At 44.3% G+C, this 21,965-nt stretch overlaps 2 protein-coding genes across 4 annotated transcripts in view; one reads left to right on the top strand and one right to left on the bottom strand.

Annotated features, from left to right (window-relative positions):
* RWDD2B (RWD domain containing 2B) overlaps window positions 1–17,758 on the bottom strand; it is a 56,931-nt gene extending 39,173 nt beyond the window's left edge. Inside the window, exons 1-3 of the mRNA XM_069204075.1 lie at window positions 17,304–17,758; window positions 630–860; window positions 468–535 (exon numbers count right to left, since the gene is read on the bottom strand). Of these exons, the coding sequence (XP_069060176.1) occupies window positions 468–535; window positions 630–845 (284 nt within the window). The 5' untranslated portion in view covers window positions 846–860; window positions 17,304–17,758. The remainder of the gene's footprint in view (window positions 1–467; window positions 536–629; window positions 861–17,303) is intronic.
* USP16 (ubiquitin specific peptidase 16) overlaps window positions 17,698–21,965 on the top strand; it is a 318,997-nt gene continuing 314,729 nt past the window's right edge. Inside the window, exon 1 of one of the 3 annotated variants that reach the window (XM_069204074.1) lies at window positions 17,698–17,809. Coding sequence is in view for 1 of the 3 variants with exons in the window: in XM_069204072.1 (XP_069060173.1) it covers window positions 18,410–18,454 (45 nt within the window). In the remaining 2 variants the exon portion in view is untranslated. Of the gene's footprint in view, window positions 17,810–18,173; window positions 18,282–18,373; window positions 18,455–21,965 lie in introns of those variants that run through there. The other 2 variants (XM_069204073.1, XM_069204072.1) reach the window with 2 other exon arrangements.

Genomic DNA, 21,965 nt, shown 5'->3' with positions numbered 1-21,965 from the left:
TCCTAACATGTCAAGGGGAAAACCTTACCCCACCTGAGGGCTAAAAATAAGACCAGGTGTTTGCATAAGGCTACACCCTAGCATCATATCAAGAGTGGCGTCAACATTTACAGAGCGAGAAAGCCACAAACACAAAGCAATCACTGCCCTCAGAAGTAATAACTGACATTTACCATGTTTACCTGCTATTTATTTGCTGGGAAATAGATTATTTTCTTTTGTTGAAACTTAATAAAAATAATTATAGAAATAATTTTAGTCTTTTCAGCATGATGTTGTGGTTTCTGGACATGTCAGTAAATAGCCACAGGAGTGGGCATAGGTGTTTGCGTAAAGGTATATGTGTGTGTGAGAATGGTTGCATTTATAAGGGGATTGTGTGATTAGGACGGGTGAACAGTTCCACTGCATACACCATAAAATTATATCTGTACAAAGTGAAGATGCAAAAGCTAATTGTACTGTACCTGACAACAATTTCTGGCAGTACCGTTGGGTAGCGGAAGGGATAAGAACATGACAAAGAGAAAACCTCCTGCAATAAAAAATAAATAAAAAAGTTGTCTCAAAGAGTAATCACTCACAATATTTGGCTAGGAATTGTTTTTTGCATTTGGCATGCGTCTTACCTCTAGGGTTTCCGAAACATCCAATTTTAAATATATTGTAAAATGGATTTTCGATGACGGGGCACTTCGCATCTTCTTTTCAACAAAGTCTCTGAGTTCTGCTAAAGCCAGTTGATCATTCACAACAAATTCATCTTCAGTGGGAAACATGCTGGTTAACAGTTCAATCTCAGAGAGCTGGGCTTCGGCTTCTTCCACTGCGGACATTTTGAGCATATAGTAGGAGGTTTTCTAAACAACAGATGAGTACAAAAGTCTTGAAACAGGCTGGAAATTCATATCCTATACGAAGATCTAGTTGCCACACTTATTTTACAAGTGAAAGGTGCTATGTAATTCGTTTACCAAACAACTCCAACTCGTGAAGGACACCATCTTCCAGGTTTGGGTTTAATTTAACATGCCTTTTCATTGTTAGGGTTCTAGTCGTGGTTCATTTCAATGGATTACAATGGTGTGTAAGTGGAATGACTAAGGAGAAATACAATGTGTAAATGGACAAACTAAGGAGGAATATAGTGCCACTAATGACATGAAATAATCTAATAACCTTACGTACAGGTCAAGAGCAAAGTAAAATTGATAGATTAAAAAAAAGACTGATTTTTTTTTAATTGTGATGAAACAACATATTACAGCACACATAAAAGCCATCATAAAATATCAAATGATCGGAATTTCTCACATATAAACATAAATCTGCCACCTTTAACCCCTTCGCTGCCAGGCCTTTTCCCCCTCCTGTGCCAGGCCTTTTTTTGCCTATTTGGGGCAGTTCGCGCTTAGGCCCTCATAACTTTTTGTCCACATAAGCTAACCAAGCCAAATTTGCGTCCTTTTTTTCCAACATCCTAGGGATTCTAGAGGTACCCAGACTTTGTGGGTTCCCCTGAAGGAGGCCAAGAAATTGGCCAAAATACAGTGAAAATTTCGTTTTTTTCAAAAAAATTGGAAAAAGTGGCTGCAGAAGAAGGCTTGTGGTTTTTCCCCTGAAAATGGCATCAACAAAGGGTTTGCGGTGCTAAACTCAGCAGCTTCCCAGCTTTCATGAACAGGCAGACTTGAATCAGAAAACCCAATTTTTCAACACAATTTTGGCATTTTACTGGGGCATACCCCATTTGTGCAATTTTTTGTGCTTTCAGCCTCCTTCCAGTCAGTGACAGGAATGGTCATGAAACCAATGCTGGATCCCAGAAACCTAAACATTTCTGAAAAGTAGACAAAATTCTGAATTCAGCAAGGGGTCATTTGTGTAGATCCTACAAGGGTTTCCTACAGAACATAACAGCTGAAAAATAAAAATATTGAAATTGAGGTGAAAAAAACATCAATTTTTCTCTACGTTTTACTCTGTAACTTTTCCCTGCAATGTCAGATTATCGAAAGCAATATACCGTTACGTCTGCTGGACTCCTCTGGTTGCGGGGATATATAGGGTTTGTAGGTTCATCAAGAACCCGAGGAACCCAGAGCCAATAAACGAGCTGCACCCTGCAGTGCGTTTTCATTCTATACCGGGTATACAGCAATTCATTTGCTGAAATATAAGGAGTAAAAAATTGCTATCAAGAAAACCTTTGCATTTCCAAAAAGGGCACAAGATAAGGTGTTGAGGAGCAGTGGTTATTTGCACATCTCTGAATTCCGGGGTGACCATAGTAGCACGTGAATTACAGGGAATTTCTCAAATAGATGTCTTTTTTACACACACTCCTATATTTGGAAGGAAAAAATGTAGAGAAAGACAAGGGGCAATAGTACTTGTTTTGCTAATCTATGTTCCCCCAAGTCTCCCGATAAAAATGGTACCTCACTTGTGTGGGTAGGCCTAGCACCCGCGACAGGATATGCCCCAAAACACAACGTGGACACATCACAGAAAACAGAGCTGTTTTTAGCAAAGTGACTACCTGTAGATTTTGGCCTCTAGCTCAGCCGCCACCTAGGGAAACCTACCAAACCTGTGCATTTCTGAAAACTAGAGACCTAGGGGAATCCAACGAGGGGTGACTTGTGTGGCTCGGACCAGGTTCTGTTACCCAGAATCCTTTGCAAACTTCAAAATTTGGCTAAATAAACACATGTTCCTCACATTTCTGTGGCAGAAAGTTCTGGAATCTGAGAGGAGCCACAAATTTCCTTCCACCCAGCGTTCCCCCACGTCTCCCGATAAAAATGATACCTCACTTGTGTGGGTAGGCCTAGCACCCGCGACAGGATATGCCCCAAAACACAACGTGGACATATCACAGAAAACAGAGCTGTTTTTAGCAAAGTGACTACCTGTAGATTTTGGCCTCTAGCTCAGCCGCCACCTAGGGAAACCTACCAAACCTGTGCATTTCTGAAAACTAGAGACCTAGGGGAATCCAAGGAGGGGTGACTTGCGGGGCTCGGACCAGGTTCTGTTACCCAGAATCCTTTGCAAACCTCAAAATTTTGCTAAAAAAACACATGTTCCTCACATTTCTGTGGCAGAAAGTTCTGGAATCTGAGAGGAGCCACAAATTTCCTTCCACCCAGCGTTCCCCCACGTCTCCCGATAAAAATGATACCTCACTTGTGTGGGTAGGCCTAGCGCCCGCGACAGGTATGCCCCAAAACACAACATGGACATATCACAGAAAACAGAGCTGTTTTTAGCAAAGTGACTACCTGTAGATTTTGGCCTCTAGCTCAGCCGCCACCTAGGGAAACCTACCAAACCTGTGCATTTCTGAAAACTAGAGACCTAGGGGAATCCAAGGAGGGGTGACTTGTGTGGCTCGGACCAGGTTCTGTTACCCAGAATCCTTTGCAAACCTCAAAATTTGGCTAAAAAAAACACATGTCCCTCACATTTCTGTGGCAGAAAGTTCTGGAATCTGAGAGGAGCTACAAATTTCCTTCCACCCAGCGTTCCCCCAAGTCTCCTGATAAAAATGATACCTCACTTGCGTGGGTAGGCCTAGCGCCGGCGACAGGAAACACCCCAAAGCGCAACGTGGACACATCCTAAATTTTGGAAAAAAACAGAGGTGTTTTTTGCGAAGTGCCTACCTGTAGATTTTGGCCTCTAGCTCAGCCGGCACCTAGGGAAACCTACCAAACCTGTGCATTTCTGAAAACTAGAGACCTAGGGGAATCCAAGGAGGGGTGACTTGCGGGGCTCGGACCAGGTTCTGTTACCCAGAATCCTTTGCAAACCTCAAAATTTGGCTAAAAATACACATGTTACTCACATTTCTGTGGCAGTAAGTTCTGGAATCTGAGAGGAGCCACAAATTTCCTTCTACCCAGCGTTCCCCCAAGTCTCCCGATAAAAATGATACCTCACTTGTGTGGGTAGGACTAGCGCCCACGAAAGGAAAGGGCCCAAAACACAACGTGGACACATCACATTTTTTTATAAAAAGCAGTGCCTACCTGTGGATTTTGACCTGTAGCTCAGCCGACACCTGAGGAAACCTAGCAAACCAGTGCATTTTTGAAAACTAGAAACCCAGGGGAATCCAAGATGGGGTGACTTGCGGGGCTCTGACCAGGTTATGTTACCCAGAATCCTTTGCAAACATCAAAATTTGGCCCAAAAAACACTTTTTCCTCTCATTTCGGTGACAGAAAGTTCTGGAATCTGAGAGGAGCCACAAATTTCCTTCCACCCAGCGTTCCCCTAAGTCTCTCGATAAAAATGGTACATCACTTCTGTGGGTAGGCCTAGCGCCCACAAAAGGAAATGGCCCAAAACACAACGTGGACACAACATATTTTTTCACAGAAAACAGAGGTGTTTTTTGCAAGGTGCCTACCTGTGGTGTTTGGCCTGTAGCTCAGCCGGCCCCAGGGGGGGGGGGGGGGGCAGAAATGCCCTAAAATAAATTTGCCCCCCCAACCCCCACCCTCCCCCGCCGGGAGCGACCCTTGCCTACGGGGTCGCTCCCCCTGCGTGACATTGGCACCAAAAAACAAATCCCCGGTGCCTAGTGGTTTCTGCCCCCTTGGGGGCAGGTTGACCTAAACTCAGCCAATCTGCCCCCAAGGGGGGCAGAAATGGCCTAAATACAATTTGTCCCCCAGGGGAGCGACTTTTGCCTGATGGGTCGCTCCCCATCTCTAAAAAAAGAAACAACAAAAAAAAAAAACACAAAAAAAAAATTGCCCTGGTGCCTAGAGTGTTCTGCCCCCCCCCCCCCGGGGGCAGTTCGGCCTAATAATAGGCCGATCTGTCCCCCGGGGGGGCAGAAATGGCCTAAAATAAATTTGCCCCCCCAACCCCCACCCCCCCCCGGGAGCGACCCTTGCCTACGGGGTCGCTCCCCCTGCGTGACATTGGCGCCAAAAAACAAATCCCCGGTGCCTAGTGGTTTCTGCCCCCTTGGGGGCAGATTGACCTAAAATTGGCCAATCTGCCCCCAGGGGGGCAGAAATGGTCTAAATACAATTTGCCCCCCCAGGGGAGCGACCCTTGCCTGATGGGTCGCTCCCCATCTCTAAAAAAAGAAACAACAAAAAAAAAAAACACTAAAAACAAATTGCCCTGGTGCCTAGAGTGTTCTGCCCCCCCCCGGGGGCAGTTCGGCCTAATAATAGGCCGATCTGTCCCCCGGGGGGGCAGAAATGGCCTAAAATAAATTTGCCCCCCCAACCCCCATCCCCCCCCCCCCGGGAGCGACCCTTGCCTACGGGGTCGCTCCCCCTGCGTGACATTGGCGCCAAAAAACAAATCCCCGGTGCCTAGTGGTTTCTGCCCCCTTGGGGGCAGATTGACCTAAAATTGGCCAATCTGCCCCCAGGGGGGCAGAAATGGTCTAAATACAATTTGCCCCCCCAGGGGAGCGACCCTTGCCTGATGGGTCGCTCCCCATCTCTAAAAAAAGAAACAACAAAAAAAAAACACACAAAAAAAAAATTGCCCTGGCGCCTAGAGTGTTCTGCCCCCCCCCCCCCCCCGGGGGGCAGTTCGGCCTAATAATAGGCTGATCTGTCCCCCGAGGGGGCAGAAATGGCCTAAAATATATTTGCCCCCCCAACCCCCACCCCCCCCCCGGGAGCGACCCTTGCCTACGGGGTCGCTCCCCCTGCGTGACATTGGCGCCAAAAAACAAATCCCCGGTGCCTAGTGGTTTCTGCCCCCTTGGGGGCAGATTGACCTAAAATTGGCCAATCTGCCCCCAGGGGGGCAGAAATGGTCTAAATACAATTTGCCCCCCCAGGGGAGCGACCCTTGCCTGATGGGTCGCTCCCCATCTCTAAAAAAAGAAACAAAAAAAAAAAAAAAAAACACAAAAAAAAAATTGCCCTGGCGCCTAGAGTGTTCTGCCCCCCCACCGGGGGCAGTTCGGCCTAATAATAGGCCGATCTGTCCCCCGGGGGGGCAGAAATGGCCTAAAATAAATTTGCCCCCCCAACCCCTACCCCCCCCCCCGGGAGCGACCCTTGCCTACGGGGTCGCTCCCCCTGCGTGACATTGGCGCCAAAAAACAAATCCCCGGTGCCTAGTGGTTTCTGCCCCCTTGGGGGCAGATTGACCTAAAATCGGCCAATCTGCCCCCAGGGGGGCAGAAATGGTCTAAATACAATTTGCCCCCCAGGGGAGCGACCCTTGCCTGATGGGTCGCTCCCCATCTCTAAAAAAAAAAAAAATAACAAAAAAAAATAACACAAAAAAAAAATTTGCCCTGGCGCCTAGAGGTTTCTTCCCCCCCTGGGGGCAGATCGGCCTAATAATAGGCCGATCTGCCCCCAGGGGGGGCAGAAATTGCCTAAAATAAATTCCCCTCCCCCCCAGGGAGCGACCCTTGCCTAAGTGGTCGCTCCCTTTACGTGAAATTCACGCAAAGAAAAAACTCCCTGGTGTCTAGTGGTTTCTACCCCCCTTGGGGGCAGATTGGCCTCATCAAAATAGGCCAATCTGCCCCCAGGGGGGCAGAAATGGGCAAAATATAATTTTCCCCCAATGGGAGCGACCCTTGCCTAAGGGGTCGCTCCCCACCAAAAAAAAAAAAAATGAAACAAAAAAAAAAAAAATGGTCCCTGGTGCCTAGAGGTTTCTGCCCCCCCTGGGGGCAGATCGGCCTAATAGTAGGCCGATCTGCCCCCAGGGGGGGCAGAAAAGGCCTTCCTGAAAATATGCCCCCCTGGGAGCGACCCTTGCCCAAGGGGTCGCTCCCTTTTGTCAATAACAATAAAAAAAAAAAAAATCCCTGGTGTCTAGTGGTTTCTACCCCCCTTGGGGGCAGATTGGCCTCATCAAAATAGGCCAATCTGCCCCCAAGGGGGGCAGAAATGGCCAAAATATAATTTTCCCCTAAGGGGTCGCTCCCCACCTCAATAAAAAAAATGAAACAAAAAAAAAAAAAAGGGTCGCTCCCTTTTGTCAATTTCTAAGAAAAAAAAAAAAATCCCTGGTGTCTAGTGGGGTTTCAAAAGCCGGATTGCAAGCAATCCGGCTTTTGAAACCCTCGGAGGGACTTCAAAGGGAAGGAAATACTTTTCCTTCCCTTTGAAGCCCCTCCGGGCCTCCCAAGTGATTGAAAAAGAAATGCTTTTGCATTTCTTTTTCAATCGCGCTGGAAGCAGAGCTTCCAGCGCGACGAGGGAGGCCCCTGTGACACATCAGCGCGCGCGCGCTGACATCACAGGGGGGGGTGGGGGGGGGTCGGGGGTGGAAGGGGAAGGTCTTCCCCTTCCATCCCCGACTTGGGGGGGGAAGGGGGGTGCACGGGGGGCGCGCTAGCGCGCCCCCAAGTTCCCCTGTGCCATGGACGAGATGATCTCGTCCAAGGCACAGGGGAACTGTAGCCTTGGACGAGATCATCTCGTCCAAGGCACAGAAGAGGTTAAGTTGAACCCATGTGTTATGATTAAAAAAGAATTGCACAGCATCACAGACAATATGTATTCCATAGCATTGGGATAGTAACTCTTCCACATAGCTCTAGAGTGTATGCTTCTTTGCTCTGTGTTGAACTCCTTGGCTCAGAGGTCAAGGGGGCATGTAAAGTACACCCCTCATTTACCGAGAGTGGCTACTGCCCACTCTACTGAGGCTGTGTAGACTGACAGTGTTGGCAGCATCAATGTATAATCTGGGTACCTGTAACCTTTGTGAGGGGTTGCCTACCAGCACCCGTCTTGTAAACTTTGTGCATTCTCCCTTACATGGGTTTTGTTTGCCTTGATCATGGCTAAATGTGTGTTGGGAGTGAGCATGTTCACTGGGTGAGGATATACTAGTGAGCCATTGTGTATAATGTAAACTGAGTTGGTATTTGTTCTGCTGGACATTCCATATTCCTCTGCCCCTCCCTACTTCTTGCAGAAGCTGATGGGGTGGGAAAGGAACCAACCTTTTCTGTGTTTAACTCAGGCTTTTCTTTTGGGTGATGGTCAGTGTCTCCTGGCCTAAATTGATTAGCATTCCTCTACAAAGAATGCACACATGTATCAAGAGACAGGTGAAGTGCTCTCTTCATGCAGTATGGGGGAGCTGTGGAAGGGTGTGTGTCCTGAAGACCAAAGTGACTCCAGGCAGCTGCTCAAGATAAGGAAACGTGCTGCACATAAACAAAGAAGTTAACAGGGAAAGCTCCTTACAGTCATTTAGGATGATGCTGCTTCGTCTCTGGCCTTTCCCTGTGCTATAGGAGCATGTGGCTGCTATCAGTTACTATCTGAAGGTGGAGAAGTTTGCCCGGTTACTTACTATATAAACCCTTGGGCCCTGCCCTAGCACTTGCACATTCTCTAGCTTTGTCCTTGCTTGTCCTGCACCAGTTGCAAGGAGCACCACTGTGGTAGAGGCCCTACTAGTAAGGACTCTAAACGCATCTGTGTCTTCTGAGGTAAAGGCTCCCACAATTTTCTGGGTCATCTAATGGAACCTGGATGTATTGGCACCTTGACTAGTCACTATCTTCCTACAGCTTGTCCACAGCTTACTCAATCTGTGGACAGAATTCCTGGGGCAATTCCGAATCAACTATGTTCCAAAGACATTTAGCTGTGCATTATTGGCTGTCCCATCTGATCCTGCTGGTTGTAAATGCAGGCTAGGCCTACTGTTGTCCCCCGAGGACCCTTCCACAGCAGGTGACCCAGAGCTTCAAAGCAAGTTGGCCATCACAACTGCAGCCAGACTCCACCCACCAGATGTTACCTGTTGTAATTGGTTTGGAGTGTGTTGGATGGGAGGAAAGTAAGTTAGATGAGTCATCAATCTTTTGCTGCTCAGTGTAGTGAACAACAACAAAAAAAAAACAGAATTCTAAAAAGCTAGTGTTAAATTGGAGACAGGGCAATGTTAAAGATTATGGAAGGGTCATGGGTGATGCAATTGATAAAGAAAATACTAAAATATATGGGTCCTCTGGTGATGTAAGGCCAAAACAGTTTATAAATCTATGAATGCACAATTAGTTGAGCATAAAGAGGTGGCATGTAAGCCTGTTGTTCGGAGACAGTAGATGCACCAACGTCTGTGCACTGTAATAGGACCTCTACTTAGGAGGATTAATTTATTTGCTGCATTAATGAAATGGCACAGTGCTGTGCAAAAGCAAAACTCCGTATGTGATTAATATGAGTGGACAACAACCAATGACTTGGGAGCTGATGTTTAGCCCCTCTTTCTATGCAGATCGTATGAGCTCTGGGAGATAGAGGTACTTATAATAACCTGTAGTCCAGTTTAACAAATGGATAAAGTATGTATGAAAGTACCCCAATAAGTATGGTATGTTTAGAAGGCTCCCAGAAGACAACAAGGTAACTGTTGACAAACATGTGACATGAATGTAGAGTCCTATTATTCTGATTTATTTTGTTCCTCTGGCACAGAATACCTTCACAATCACAAGTACTCACTTCCAGTCTGAGGACAAGTCAGGACACATGCAACACAATATACAAAAAATAAAAAAGTGAAACAAGGGAGAGTTTCACTGAGCCGGTTTAATGAAGGGTGGTACGGTACACAATGCAGGGGTCATTCTTGTCTATGTGTGAAATTGCCTATAGGAAGGAGGGAGGGAGGAAGGGAGGGAGAGAGAGAGAGATGTAAAGCTAAATAAATCACAAATTTGAATGAAATTGATAAAAGGGGCATGGGAAAGGCTCCCCTCCACATGAGCATATGTTGTCACATCACTCACTCTGCCCCAGCCTCAATGATCTCCACGGTGTTATCGGCCAACTTCCAGTGAAGTCATTTGGTTACAGTTACAATCTTGCTTACTTGGACTGTTAGGCCTCTACTTATTACTGCATAAATTCCACTACTTACCATTTCAAGCCCATGGACAAGTCTTCCCTTTTGCATAGTGTAATAAAATGGGTTGTTGGTTGTGAAGGACGGGCGTCCTTCGCAAGTAACAAGTCCACAATTGACTCATTATTGGAAACCAAATACCCCATTGTAGCACTTGCATCCCTCAGGGTAGCAAAGCAGAGATACCCAATGCCTATCCGGGGGAGGTGGTGTGTGCTAGCAATCCCAGTTTGCTGACACCAATCCCAGTTTGATGACACCCAACAACACTCAATAAATTAAACACACTACTCAACATTATGCATTGTATCACAAATATATACAGCAGGTAGATAGAGATACTTTTGCTGACACCCTCATGTCACATTTAACACCTAGGCGGTCCTGATCCCCATAATCACAATATCCCCTGCCTATACTGAATGCAACACCATAATATAAGATGTGTCATCTTAAATAAGGCAAGCCTACCGGCTTTGGCATGGGATACACTTCTGTGGATTGTAAAGCATGGCCGTCAATAAGACCACTGGCATTCAGAAGCAGGAGAATGAATTTTTGAGATTCCTTTTTAGATTTGGCTTGGGAATCCTATTTTTGGTATTATTATGTGAATAAGGATACAGATCAATCCAAATCATGTTATAGACATAAGAGCATTTAGTGCCACATTTTGAATGAAACGTTAGGAGGTGCAAATGCAAAGATTATGTTGAAAAACTCTTCCACGGGGGTTCGCCCAGGGAGAACTGTGAGATAATGCAAAATTCATAAACTCATCTGCCGCAGAGTCATAAGGGATAGCTCTTGGTGCACAAAATTAGAACAGCTATGTCAGGGTATATAACTGTAAAGACAACTATGAAATTTGAATCTTATTTGCATGCAATCTCTTTTAGCTGCGTTGCACGTAGTATGCCAGATGGAGACTTCACGCAATTCTCGTATGCGATCATAAAACAAAATGGGATCCACCTTGGACTGTGCAAGGGAATTGTGATTGCAAAAGGGTGGGGGGAGTGGGGGCAAATGTTTAAAAAAAAAGTATACTGTTCACCTCATGCTTTCCTATTCAGCAACTATTAGGAAGTGCAGGAGAATATGGTATGTTTTGTTTGGGCATTTTAATATTAAAAACAGAGGAGCTATGGCTTTATGTTACAGGACAGATTTAACACTCACTTTTCACGTTGTTTATTAGTACAATACAAGCAGCTTGTTTGCAAACAAGGGTTTATTATGTAGAGGCATGCTATGATGAAATTTATTTTTAGCAGGAAGTGGTATTTTCACTTCTTTTTTATTGCTTGTTACATTAATTTAAGATGGACGTTGAATTTTCGATTTTTTTATCTTGCGTAATGTGCATTTTTCATTCTTTTAAATATAGTTTAAATTATTGGCTTTTGTAGCTGAATCAATAAAGGGTGAGCTTTTACAACAAAATACAAAAATAATCTTTCAATTGTGTTTGATAGTTTACCTATGTTCAATCTTGTATGAATGAGTTTACTTTGTTAAAAACAAACTAAATAGAAAATATCTTGTTTGTCTTATTGTGAGAAATTGGGTTGCTGGTTGGGGGGTCAGCACTTCTCAAGCAACAGCCACAATCCTTGTCAGAGTGACCCACTAAAGTCACCAAATGAACCTGTGCTTAATCCTCTTGTAGCTTGGCACAAAAGCAGTCAGGATTAACTTTGAGGCTAGTTGTAAAGTATCTATGCAGCACTCTTCCCTGTAGCTCAGAACAGGAGGCCAGTCAGCTAGCCCTTGGAGTCACTCTGATGGTTCTAGGTTCAAGTAGCAGGTCCAGTCTTCCTTTCTCAGGCAGCAGGACAGCTATTACAGCAGGGCAGCAGAGCAGTCCTTATTCTGAGTCTTCCACAGTTCCATACGTGATCTGAAGTGTTGGTCTGAGGGTCTAATATTTATGCCTGGTGCCAGCTTTGAAATGGGAGGAACTTCTACACTGTCCCCCTGTCAAGGGCTGCAGACGGCACGGTACGGCTGGGGCAAAGGCAGTTGGTGCCTGCAGGCTTCTCTACTGATGCGACTCTGTAGTGTCCAGCGTTTCTTAGGTCGTCAGGAATCTCTGTGCTGGGGTGCCATCTAAATACTGAATTTTGGGACGTTACAAGGAGTGCCAGGTGCTAGCCAATGGGCTACGCACCTTTAGTGTGACTACACCCTTTTCATGACCACTTCCTTTGGGAAGTGGGCATAACCCTAACCCTCTTGGCCTGCATTTCTTCCAAACAAGACTGAAGAATTTAAAAAGGTAGTGTCCTCCTCAGCTCGTACACTTTAGGGTTGGGACAGGCATGAAGTGGGCACTCCTAATTTAAATAATTTTCCCACCTGTGCTGCCACCAAAAGGGGGGTCAGGACAGCTGGCTTGGTCATCTCCACCATCTGGGGAGACCTGGCTCGCATTACAAAGGCAGCAAGGCCTTTAATGTTCCCCACCCTGGAATGTCCATCCTGCCTGAGAGAGATGGTAACACGTCTGCCCAGTCCAGGCTCTTGTCTCTGGGCCTCGAGAGTACTGGCTCTCACTGTGGGGGGTCCAGAAACGCATCTGGGGTGGCTGAACTGATCAAGACCTGCTGGTAGGTTTTCAGGAGGCACATCTAAGGTGCCTTCTGAGTGCATTTATTAATAAATACATCACTGAAATCAGAGTGAGCTTATTATTCTAAGATGTTTGATACCAAACATCCCAGGATTCAGAGAAGCCATCATGTAGTTGAGGAACTCGTAGTGACACAGTGTCCAGCACATGCATTTTAAATGGCTTCCCTGTACACTTACTATGTCTAAGAGTTGACAAAGACATAGGGGCAGATCTGCTCATGCAAATATGGCCTCACATGTAATAGAATGCACCCTGCCTTAGATCACTGTTTTCAGCAAATATCTACATATAAAAACAAATTCACTGGCAGTTAGAGGACTTACAAATCACAACAACTTCAACCTATACCTATCTAGGCGTCAGGTTCTCAGAAGGGGCCACAGCGGCAGCTCCTATAGGGCATCTCAAACACAAGTCCACCAGCGTCATTCATAGCTGGACACGTCTAATCAATTGATTACTTGGCCCAACTGCTGACAGTTTTAAGAGCAAAACTGATCCTTGTGCTTAACTACGGCCACCAGGGTTTTCCTGGAGCCTTTGAGAAGTTCCTCAATAACTCCCAGATCGCGGCGTACGGGAAAGTCTTGTGTGCTTCCTGGCAGGCCAGAAGAACAAAGCTAAGACTGGAGCTGGACTTCAGGAGACCCAGACCTTGTGTGTCAGGGGGATTTAATAAAATATTACATAACGGTTCTGCTGGCCCATGAGAACTCCCTCAAAGCCCACGTTAAGACTGTCTTTGAAGGGGAGGGCAACCCATGGCAAACTCAGTTGGGTAAGGCAATTGATTCTCTGAATATTGTGGCCACTAACTTGTGCACCAAAGAAATTCCGTTGCCAGCCTGGAAAAAAGGTTGTGAACAGTTTATGCAAACCTTTTTGACAATGATATAATAGGGCTAGGAGCCTTTTTCAGCACCGAGACACTGGATAATTCCTACATCACAGGCGAGGCCCAGCCCTATTTTCAACACACTCTCTCGGCCCAAGCATATAGGTAATCCTTTACATGCGGTTTACTGTCCTGCCAATTTCGGACTTTAACCCTGTCTGGGTGCGACCAGCTGAAGCCACCACTTGCAGGATATGCAACTATCCCAAGGAATCGTGGCTCCACCTGCTGTGCTGCTGTCCTAAACACACCGATGATCGTCACTGACTATTGCTTCGTCTGTTCCGGGCCAAAGGCATTAGGCAGTGCAGAGAGGTATCAGACCTGTGTTTTCGGATAATACACTAAGGTCCCTAGATAGGCTGGGAAACTCACAGACTCCATTTGTACCGCCCTCCTCAAAGGCCCCACAGGCTCATGCTGACCTCGTTGACCTGCGCCATTGGCTCTCCTCATTCCCTTAAGGGCTGGCACCAGTCCCCACTGACTACTGTAAAGGCCAAAAGAAAAGGGCTCTTTGCTCTGGCTGACTGACTTTACACGAATTACTGCCTTGCACTATCAATTTTTCTGTACCTCACTCGCGGGTCCCTTCCGGAGGGGATGGAACGTCTAAACAGCCCAAGACTAACATCTGATGCTCCCACTACATAAAGACCTTATGCCCCGCACGTGCATAAGTGCTAATTAGCTGGTCCTGCTGAAGCCAGTAGGATCTTCTCATCAACTCAACTCCGGGGTACCTGGTGCTAGCACATGCCTTACTAAGCACCTTGCCCTTTTTGTCTCCCTTCTTTTACTTTGGCTGTTACGTCTATGGCACAAAATGGTTAAAAACATTTATGCTCTTGCGTCTATCCTTTATCATCTATTAATAATTTTAAATTTTGACTTTATGGTGCTGAGCCCTTTCTAGAAATGTTGTCAAATGTATTTTATATTGTCTATAAGTTTTCCTTTTTAATTACAATTGACAGACATGGTGCTTTTGCGAATGTATGTTACCTGACTGATTGCATGTAATGGTTTTAACTACCTCAACATGAGATAAATATAAATAAAGGATATTAATACCTTCTTTATCCTGTAATACTAATTTCACCACACACTGTTTATCATTTGTTTCAAATATACCCCTGTTGTTTTCCTAATCTGTATGAGTGTGTGAAAATGCAGAGTATGTGGAGGAGAGGTTAATATGGTTGTCCCGATGACACCAAAATGCAAGGGCACTGGAATTATGCGACAGTGCGGCCGCAGCTTTTTTTGCTTAACTATTGATTGGCCGCATTTGCCATGTAATCCATTATCTGCTGCATAATGTGCAGATTTTAACAAAAAAAATAGTTTGTTTCCAACTCAAACGGTTCAAAAGTTATAAAAGCACAGTGAGACCTGTAGCTGCACAGTGGAAGGTCCTTTCCAAAATGGACTGGTTACCTTACTGTTGCCTAATGCTCTATTTGGATACTAAATTGTTACTAATAAGGTACAACCAGTGCCAAGATTGTTTTATTTGTACTCTTGTTAATAACTAAGTATGAAGTAATACTACTACAAAATACTGCATTGTGAAGCCTAATTTCAGTGGCCCTGCCTAAATGACCATCAGTCACTGTCAATGTGTGCACGCTGAGATCAGTTTGCTGACAGGTCAATAATTAGGCTCAATTGAGACTGTTTTAGGCAGGTATTACAATGAATGGAACCCATTCAGAAACCAGACGTTCCCCTTGCCAGGAGCACATTGATTACACACTGTTATAAAGATCTGGGATTCATGGATTTCATCTGCACACTAATAACCAAAGAGGTAAATGTTGGTATTTAAGCCCTGATGTTCCTCTCTTCCCACAAACACCAAGTATGTAGTGTGCAACCAGCAGCCCCTTTCCTGCCTCACTCATCTTTCTCAAGCACTGGACTTTCTAAAGAAATGTATCACTTAAGCGTGGGGGAGGTAGGGAGAATCTCTCCTTTTAGCATTCTTTGGCAGACTTCTGGAATCATAGTAACCCTATAACAAGGGCAAGCCTGACACCAAGACAGGGGAATTAACATAGATTGGAAATTTAAATCCCCATGCAATGCAACAAAGAACACAGGATTTCCCCTCACAGGAAGCACACTAACACTGGGTCGGGCAATATACTGAAATGGAGACAGAATAATTTTGATGAAGAGACACTGATTTGGTCACAGTGACTGAAATGTGATTGATTGGACACACACTGTTAGGGTTGTGGAAGGTCATATGTCAAACCCTGACTGTAGAACTATCCTGCAGCCAGCAGAAAACAGTCAACATTTATAATGAGCCACTCCACCCCCCCCCCCCCCCGCCAGTGGCCAAGACACAATGAACTTGATAATTGCTCTATAAAACTGCACACTAAATGTGCTATATTCAAACTTGTAACATTACAGGCTTACTGACCACTGCAAACCCTGTAATGGACCAAATGTTTTGCATGGCATGTTCTTGGAAAGGAACTTACCATAGAAAAACTGTTAAAATGTGCTATATAAATGCCCTTAGTGTAAAACAAGTTGTAGTTAGACAGAAAAGTCAGATAGCTTAAAGCATCACTGTAATACAAGCTGTAACCTATGTGTTACTTTGGGTACAATGCTTACAAAAGAATAAAAAAAACACTCCTGACTGCTTGTTTAGAGGTAAAGTATAGCAATAATTGGTGGGTTTCCTAGAACATTTTTGGCCCCAGTGCCACTGGCACCTGCTTCACCATTCAAATTGCAGCCCCCTAATGCCTGCAAGGTGACTGTGCTTTTGACCGCTTGTTCATTGGTAACATAGTAAAAATTGGTGCTCGATGGGTTTCCTAGAGCTTTTGGCCCACTGTGCCACTGCATCTGCTGCACCATCCAAATCATGGCCCTAGTGCCTGCAAGATAACTGTACTTGGGGCCGCTTATTCAGTGGTAAAGACTATGGGTGGTACATTATTCTCCGTTTAAGCAGCCAAACTATGGAATTCATTACCCCCAAATATAAGATCCATGGATAACTAGCTTGTCTTCAGAAGACTACTCAAGAGTTGTCTCTTTCCTTCATAACCACCATACTCAAACAGCAATGGACTGCGTATGCCTGTGTTGATAAATATTTTTAATCTGATTAAGTGTATATTCTATTCTAGATATGTATAGTACTTTAGGAATTATTTATTGCTACTGTGTCATAACAATAAATTACACACATACTCTTTAAACCTGTTTACCAAATGTATATTTACTCAAGATTAAAAATGTATATGTATGCATTTAATCTTGTACGCTTTACTGTGTCTACCCATCACCATGTCATGTCTCTATCAATCTATCCTCCATCCCCACAGACTCATCCCAAACCCATTCTACTACTTTCAGCTCCAAAATAACCCTGCCTAACTCTTCCCTCCTCTTCCACATCAAGCTCACCCAAACCTCACTTAACTACTGTGATCTCCCAAACAACCTTAATAAATTCTCCCTCATTTATCTCACCTTGACTCATCCAAAACCCCTCCTGCTTCTATGATCTCCCTAACCATATCCACAGACTCTTCCCTCCTTCATATTTCCTTTACTCATCCCAAGCCTCACCCTATTACTATAAACTCCCAATTAACACTTCTGGATTCTTCCCTCCTTTATCCCTCCATTACTCCAGTCAATCCAACTAATAAACTCCAATATCCTCTGCTCAAATTAACTCATAAAAAAATACTAAAACTGAACTCATATTTCCATATACTAATCCACCACTAATTCCTCTTGGGTTCCGGAGTAGCATGCTTCGAAGCCTTGTCAGGGGTAGTAAGCGCTATATTAATACTATTACAATACTAACGAGTCTTTGCGGAAATGCTCAGCGTACCGACTGCTTACCTTTGCTTGCTGCTGCTGTAGTAAACGAGTTGGAAAGCCACAGCAACTCGCATGAAATTGGCTACATATTCCTCACAGCCGCCTTCTTCGAGTCTCTCCTTTGCTATATGTGGATACAACCGTTGACAGCCGTCTCGCACTACCAGCCGACCCAGCCTACCTTTACCAAGAAGGCAGCGACCTGATGCGCTTCCGTTTACAGTCGTGACGTCACAACAAGCCGGTACACGCGTAGGCACCATCAGGGAGACAGTTATATTCAATGGCAGGCAAACGTGTAGTGTCTCTGGGGTTCTCTGCAACCCAGATGAGCGGGAGCAAGCAGTTCGGCCAATATGAAATAAACGCACAACTCAAGTCCGACGATGTTACGTGCTGCCTGACCCTCGCATGGTAGCTACTAAAGACATGGCGCTGGCGAATCCAGTGCTGAAATCGATCGGAAAAGGAGTGGCACATATGCAGTCTAGGATTCGCGTGGTGCAAGGCCGCGCTGTACGACGCAGGTACCAGATGAGGATTCTGAGGTTAAACAGGCTTCCCAGACTTGTGTACTTGAAAACAAGCATAAAAAACTGAAATTTATTTCATTGGTTTCTATCGACGTCTCATGCCTGATATTGAGTTCTGAAAAAATTAAATATACGTATACATATTTTTTTACGATTTATATAGGTTAAAATAGTTTTTTACTAATTCGTTGCTTAGCAGCCTCTTCAGGGAATTGTGATTTGAAACTGGCATTATTGTTTTAATAATATACGCTAACATTCCGTACTCATGATACAGGAAAATATGAACCAAGATGGCCGGCTTCTTAACAAGTAGCCAAGTACTGTTTACCTGTAAGGCTTACAGTATTTGTGGGCAGCGGGCTGTCTTTGGGTTGGACGTGTGAACACGCACTTAGAGGGCGGAGTAAAGTAACCCGGATGGGATTGGGAATTGTCTTCGAGATATTAGCCGGTGGCTTGTGAGGTAAGCGTTGGGAGTTGGTCATTTGCGAAGAAGCTGCCCCTTTGGAGTACTTTCGTGTGGAGGATGTAGCAGTGTTTCCCTGTTCTGTTATTATTTATGTCTGGTGTATTAAGGCATCGGGCTTTTTGATGGGGAGGACCATGTGTTATACTGCTTGGGTTTTTACTCAGCAGGTCTGGGCTTTTTTTTTTTTTTTTCTGCTGTATGTGATGCAATGTTCAGAACTCCTATTACGCATCATTTGCATGATGTGTTCGATTAGTTCTGACTTAGTAGTGTACATTTATTTTCAAACTAACAATCATAATATTTCTTTTTCTTAACACTTAGATATATGTACTAACTTGTGTAATGGTTAAGCCAGGGCTAGCTATCATCTTGCACTGTTGTGGTGTGCCTTTTTTTGCTCAAGTGCTTGTGCGTTGTTTTTGACACTGTGCAAATTAAGTGCCCCAGCAGGAGAATTTTTTTATACGTAATTAGGGCTAAACATGTACTAAAGCATGGATTCTAGTGCGTTCAGCCCATAATTACACCTCTGAATTGAGGTCACTACATTTTCCTTTGGTGGATCTGGTACGTATTGTTTTGTAGCACTTTTCTGTACCTGACAAGGCTTCGAAATGCTTTATGGAGGAGTAGCACACTACTCTGTAGGCACTTAACATAGCAATATATGTTAGCTTAAGATCGTCATGCTGGTTAGTACGTAGCTGACACACAATTTGTAAGTAGCCTGACTTGGAGTTTGCTATTCAATCTGTTACATAAAGTTGTTGCACACCATTGTGCAGTCTGTCAGTAACCCGTGAAGTCTAACATGCCGGTCGTCATTCAGCTGATTAAGTAGGTTGTCATGCGCCTCTAGGGAAAGGCTGTGCTAATGTACCGGCCTGATGACAAGATTGCACTTGTGGATGAAAAAAATCGTGAAAGGAAGGAGTCATTCAGTTTCTTCTGAAAAGGAAACGCACGCTGTCATGTGGGTGGTCATTTTGGCAATCACACCAGCTGTGGATTAATAGTAATTCACACGACCATTATCTGCCAGGGCAGTGCTCATATCTGGGATCATGCCAGAGTCATACCTGTAAGCATAACCCGAATAGTACTAGTGCACAAATTGCCAGGTGGGCTAGTTTATGTAAAAATCATTTATTGGATGGTTTTATTGGAATCTATTTGTCAGCCGTTCCACTGTGGACTAACTTCCCATCATTTTCAAAGCTGCTCCTGGAGCGAACTTTGTGCGTGGCTGCATCTGACATTCTTTAGCTGCCTCTTCTGTACCCTGTGCATATAATGCTTCTTTACAGTCATAGCATGTGTTGCCTGCCATATCCAGTTTACGGAAACTAAATTGTTGTTTATTATTCCTTTATTACGACAGAATGTGCAGGTTTGGTCAAGCTTACTTTTTATGGCTTTATCTCGGAACAAGCATTTGCAATGCAAAAGGTCTCACATTTGCTTGGGTTAGAGCTATTGACATTGTGAATACATAACTGAACTTTTCTTGCCACATAAATTGGTCAACCCTGCCTCATAATTTCGTCTGTTCCTGCCATTTAATTCCAGTGGCCCTGCATATAACTAAAGGACTTCCATTTACCTTCTTCCTCTATTTGCAGAAAGACATGAACATGTTGCAATTTAGCATCCTAATTTAAATCTGCCATTCTAGTTCCAATAGAATACCACTTTCACCACCCCACTATCAGAGTTGCTGGCTAACCCAGTTCCCCCCAAAAAGACACAAGACAGCCACAGAGGAGAAATAAACTGAAAGGGTCACCCAAACATATCGAGAGTGTTCACAAGGATGTTAAGTTGGCCTGAAAAGCGATTCGACGCCTCGTCAAGGTTAGTAAGCGCTATATAAGTACAATTACAATAATTGCAATAAGGAGAATTTATTAAAATATATATAATTATAATATAAACCTTTATCAGAAATAAACTTTTGGCATTAGATTGTAATGCGCAAAACAGCAGGGCACCATAACATAAATATAATATGTAAGAAACATAGTCATGTAACCATATTGTTAGTTCCTAGAGGGCATAAGCCCATGAAAAAATAGGAGAAAGTAATGCAGTGTAAGCATATACTTAGCCCCTATATGGTGTTTTTAGGGCTAACAGGCCTACTGCAGCGATGCTACAAACAAGGCCTTTAAACAAAACTTCACCCAGCTGTAAAACAAAAGTTGTAGCCATGAGAAAGCTTAAAAGACACTGTTTGGTGGGAGGAGTTATTATTTTGGGGTCCCCGCTGACCTAATGTGGGGACCCAAAGGTGACAGAGCGTTTTGAAGGTGGTCCCATTGTCTTAGGACCACCACAGGCTGAGTTATGAGCAAAAATGTTTTCTAAAAGTAATTCCCTGCAAAGCATTATGGAGCGGGTTTTCATGCCGCAAATATTACAGTATGTTTACTGCAATACTCAGAACAGCCCCTAGCGGACACCACAATAAAAATAGCATTTGGAAGAAACATAGTCATGTAATACAGCCAGCCCCTAGAGGGCTTAACCACACAAAAAGAAAATGCCAATAATTAATGCAGTGTAACCATATATGTAGCCACTAGAGGGCGTAGTGCATTACACATTTTCAGTGGTAGCAGGTCTATAGCAATGATATTACAAACAAGGCCCCTAAAACACTAGCTATTCCCAGCTGTAAGACAAAAGTTCCAACCATGAGAGCACATAAAGAGACACTGAATGGTGGGAGGGGTTATTATTTTGGGGTCCTCACTAACCTAGTGTGGGGACTCAGATATGACCTAGACAGAAAGAGTGTCATGCTGAATGTTTTGGTGATGGTCCCATTGACTCAGGACCACCACAGGCTGAGTTATGAGCAAAAATGTTTTGTAAAAGTAATGCCCTGCAAGGCACTATGGGGCAAGTTTCCAGAGTGCAGTGAATATTGTAGTATCAGCTCTCCTGCTGTGCTGGGAGAGACGCTTTTGCTTTGATGGTTTCTGTTTTACGTAGCACGTTTGCCAATTTAAAGTGTTTTAAGGGGAGAGCTGATTAGGTAACTGATCTGTGTGACCAGCGCTCCAAAACCACCGATCGAGTTAACGCTGATGTGCCTGTTCGTGCTGTGAGCGCCGTGGCCGCCATGCAGCATGAAGGGTAGAGAAAAAAGAAAAAAATAGTTTGCCCGCACTGAAGTATATCGGCAATCGTGCAATAATCCATGTAACAGGGGCAGTCTGCAAGGCGTGACAAAAACAGCCTCAAGCCAGGACAAACGTGAGGCATTTAGCAATAACATCAAGTGATTTTTGAAAGGCAAGCCCAGGAATGAATGAAAGTGATAGGCGTGAGATGGGCGTGGTTAAAAGACCACAATACTTTCAACAGGTCAAAGCGCTCGACTTAAAAAGCAGGGTTTTCACCATTCTCCTAAATTCCAGGTGGTTCTTATCTTGTATGCAGTAAGTTCTAGGGTTTAGCAACTTGAGCAGAAAAGAGATATCACCTAATAGTTTATTTTTGTTTTTGTTTTTTTGGAAAGGTGAGAAGATTAGTTACAGTTCTAGTCTGTGTCATGGTATTCTTTCCAGAGAATATATTTTGAATTTTATTCATTGGAAGTCTGGACCCATGCTATTGACGGCCTATATGTAATGTAAAGAACCTTTAAACATAGATCTTGCAACTGTA

The sequence above is a fragment of the Pleurodeles waltl genome, chromosome 8 (genome assembly GCF_031143425.1).
Source record: "Pleurodeles waltl isolate 20211129_DDA chromosome 8, aPleWal1.hap1.20221129, whole genome shotgun sequence".
In the NCBI taxonomy this organism is placed as follows: Eukaryota; Metazoa; Chordata; class Amphibia; order Caudata; family Salamandridae; genus Pleurodeles; species Pleurodeles waltl.
Note: the sequence above shows the minus strand (reverse complement) of the source record. Positions and strands in the feature narration are given on the sequence as shown.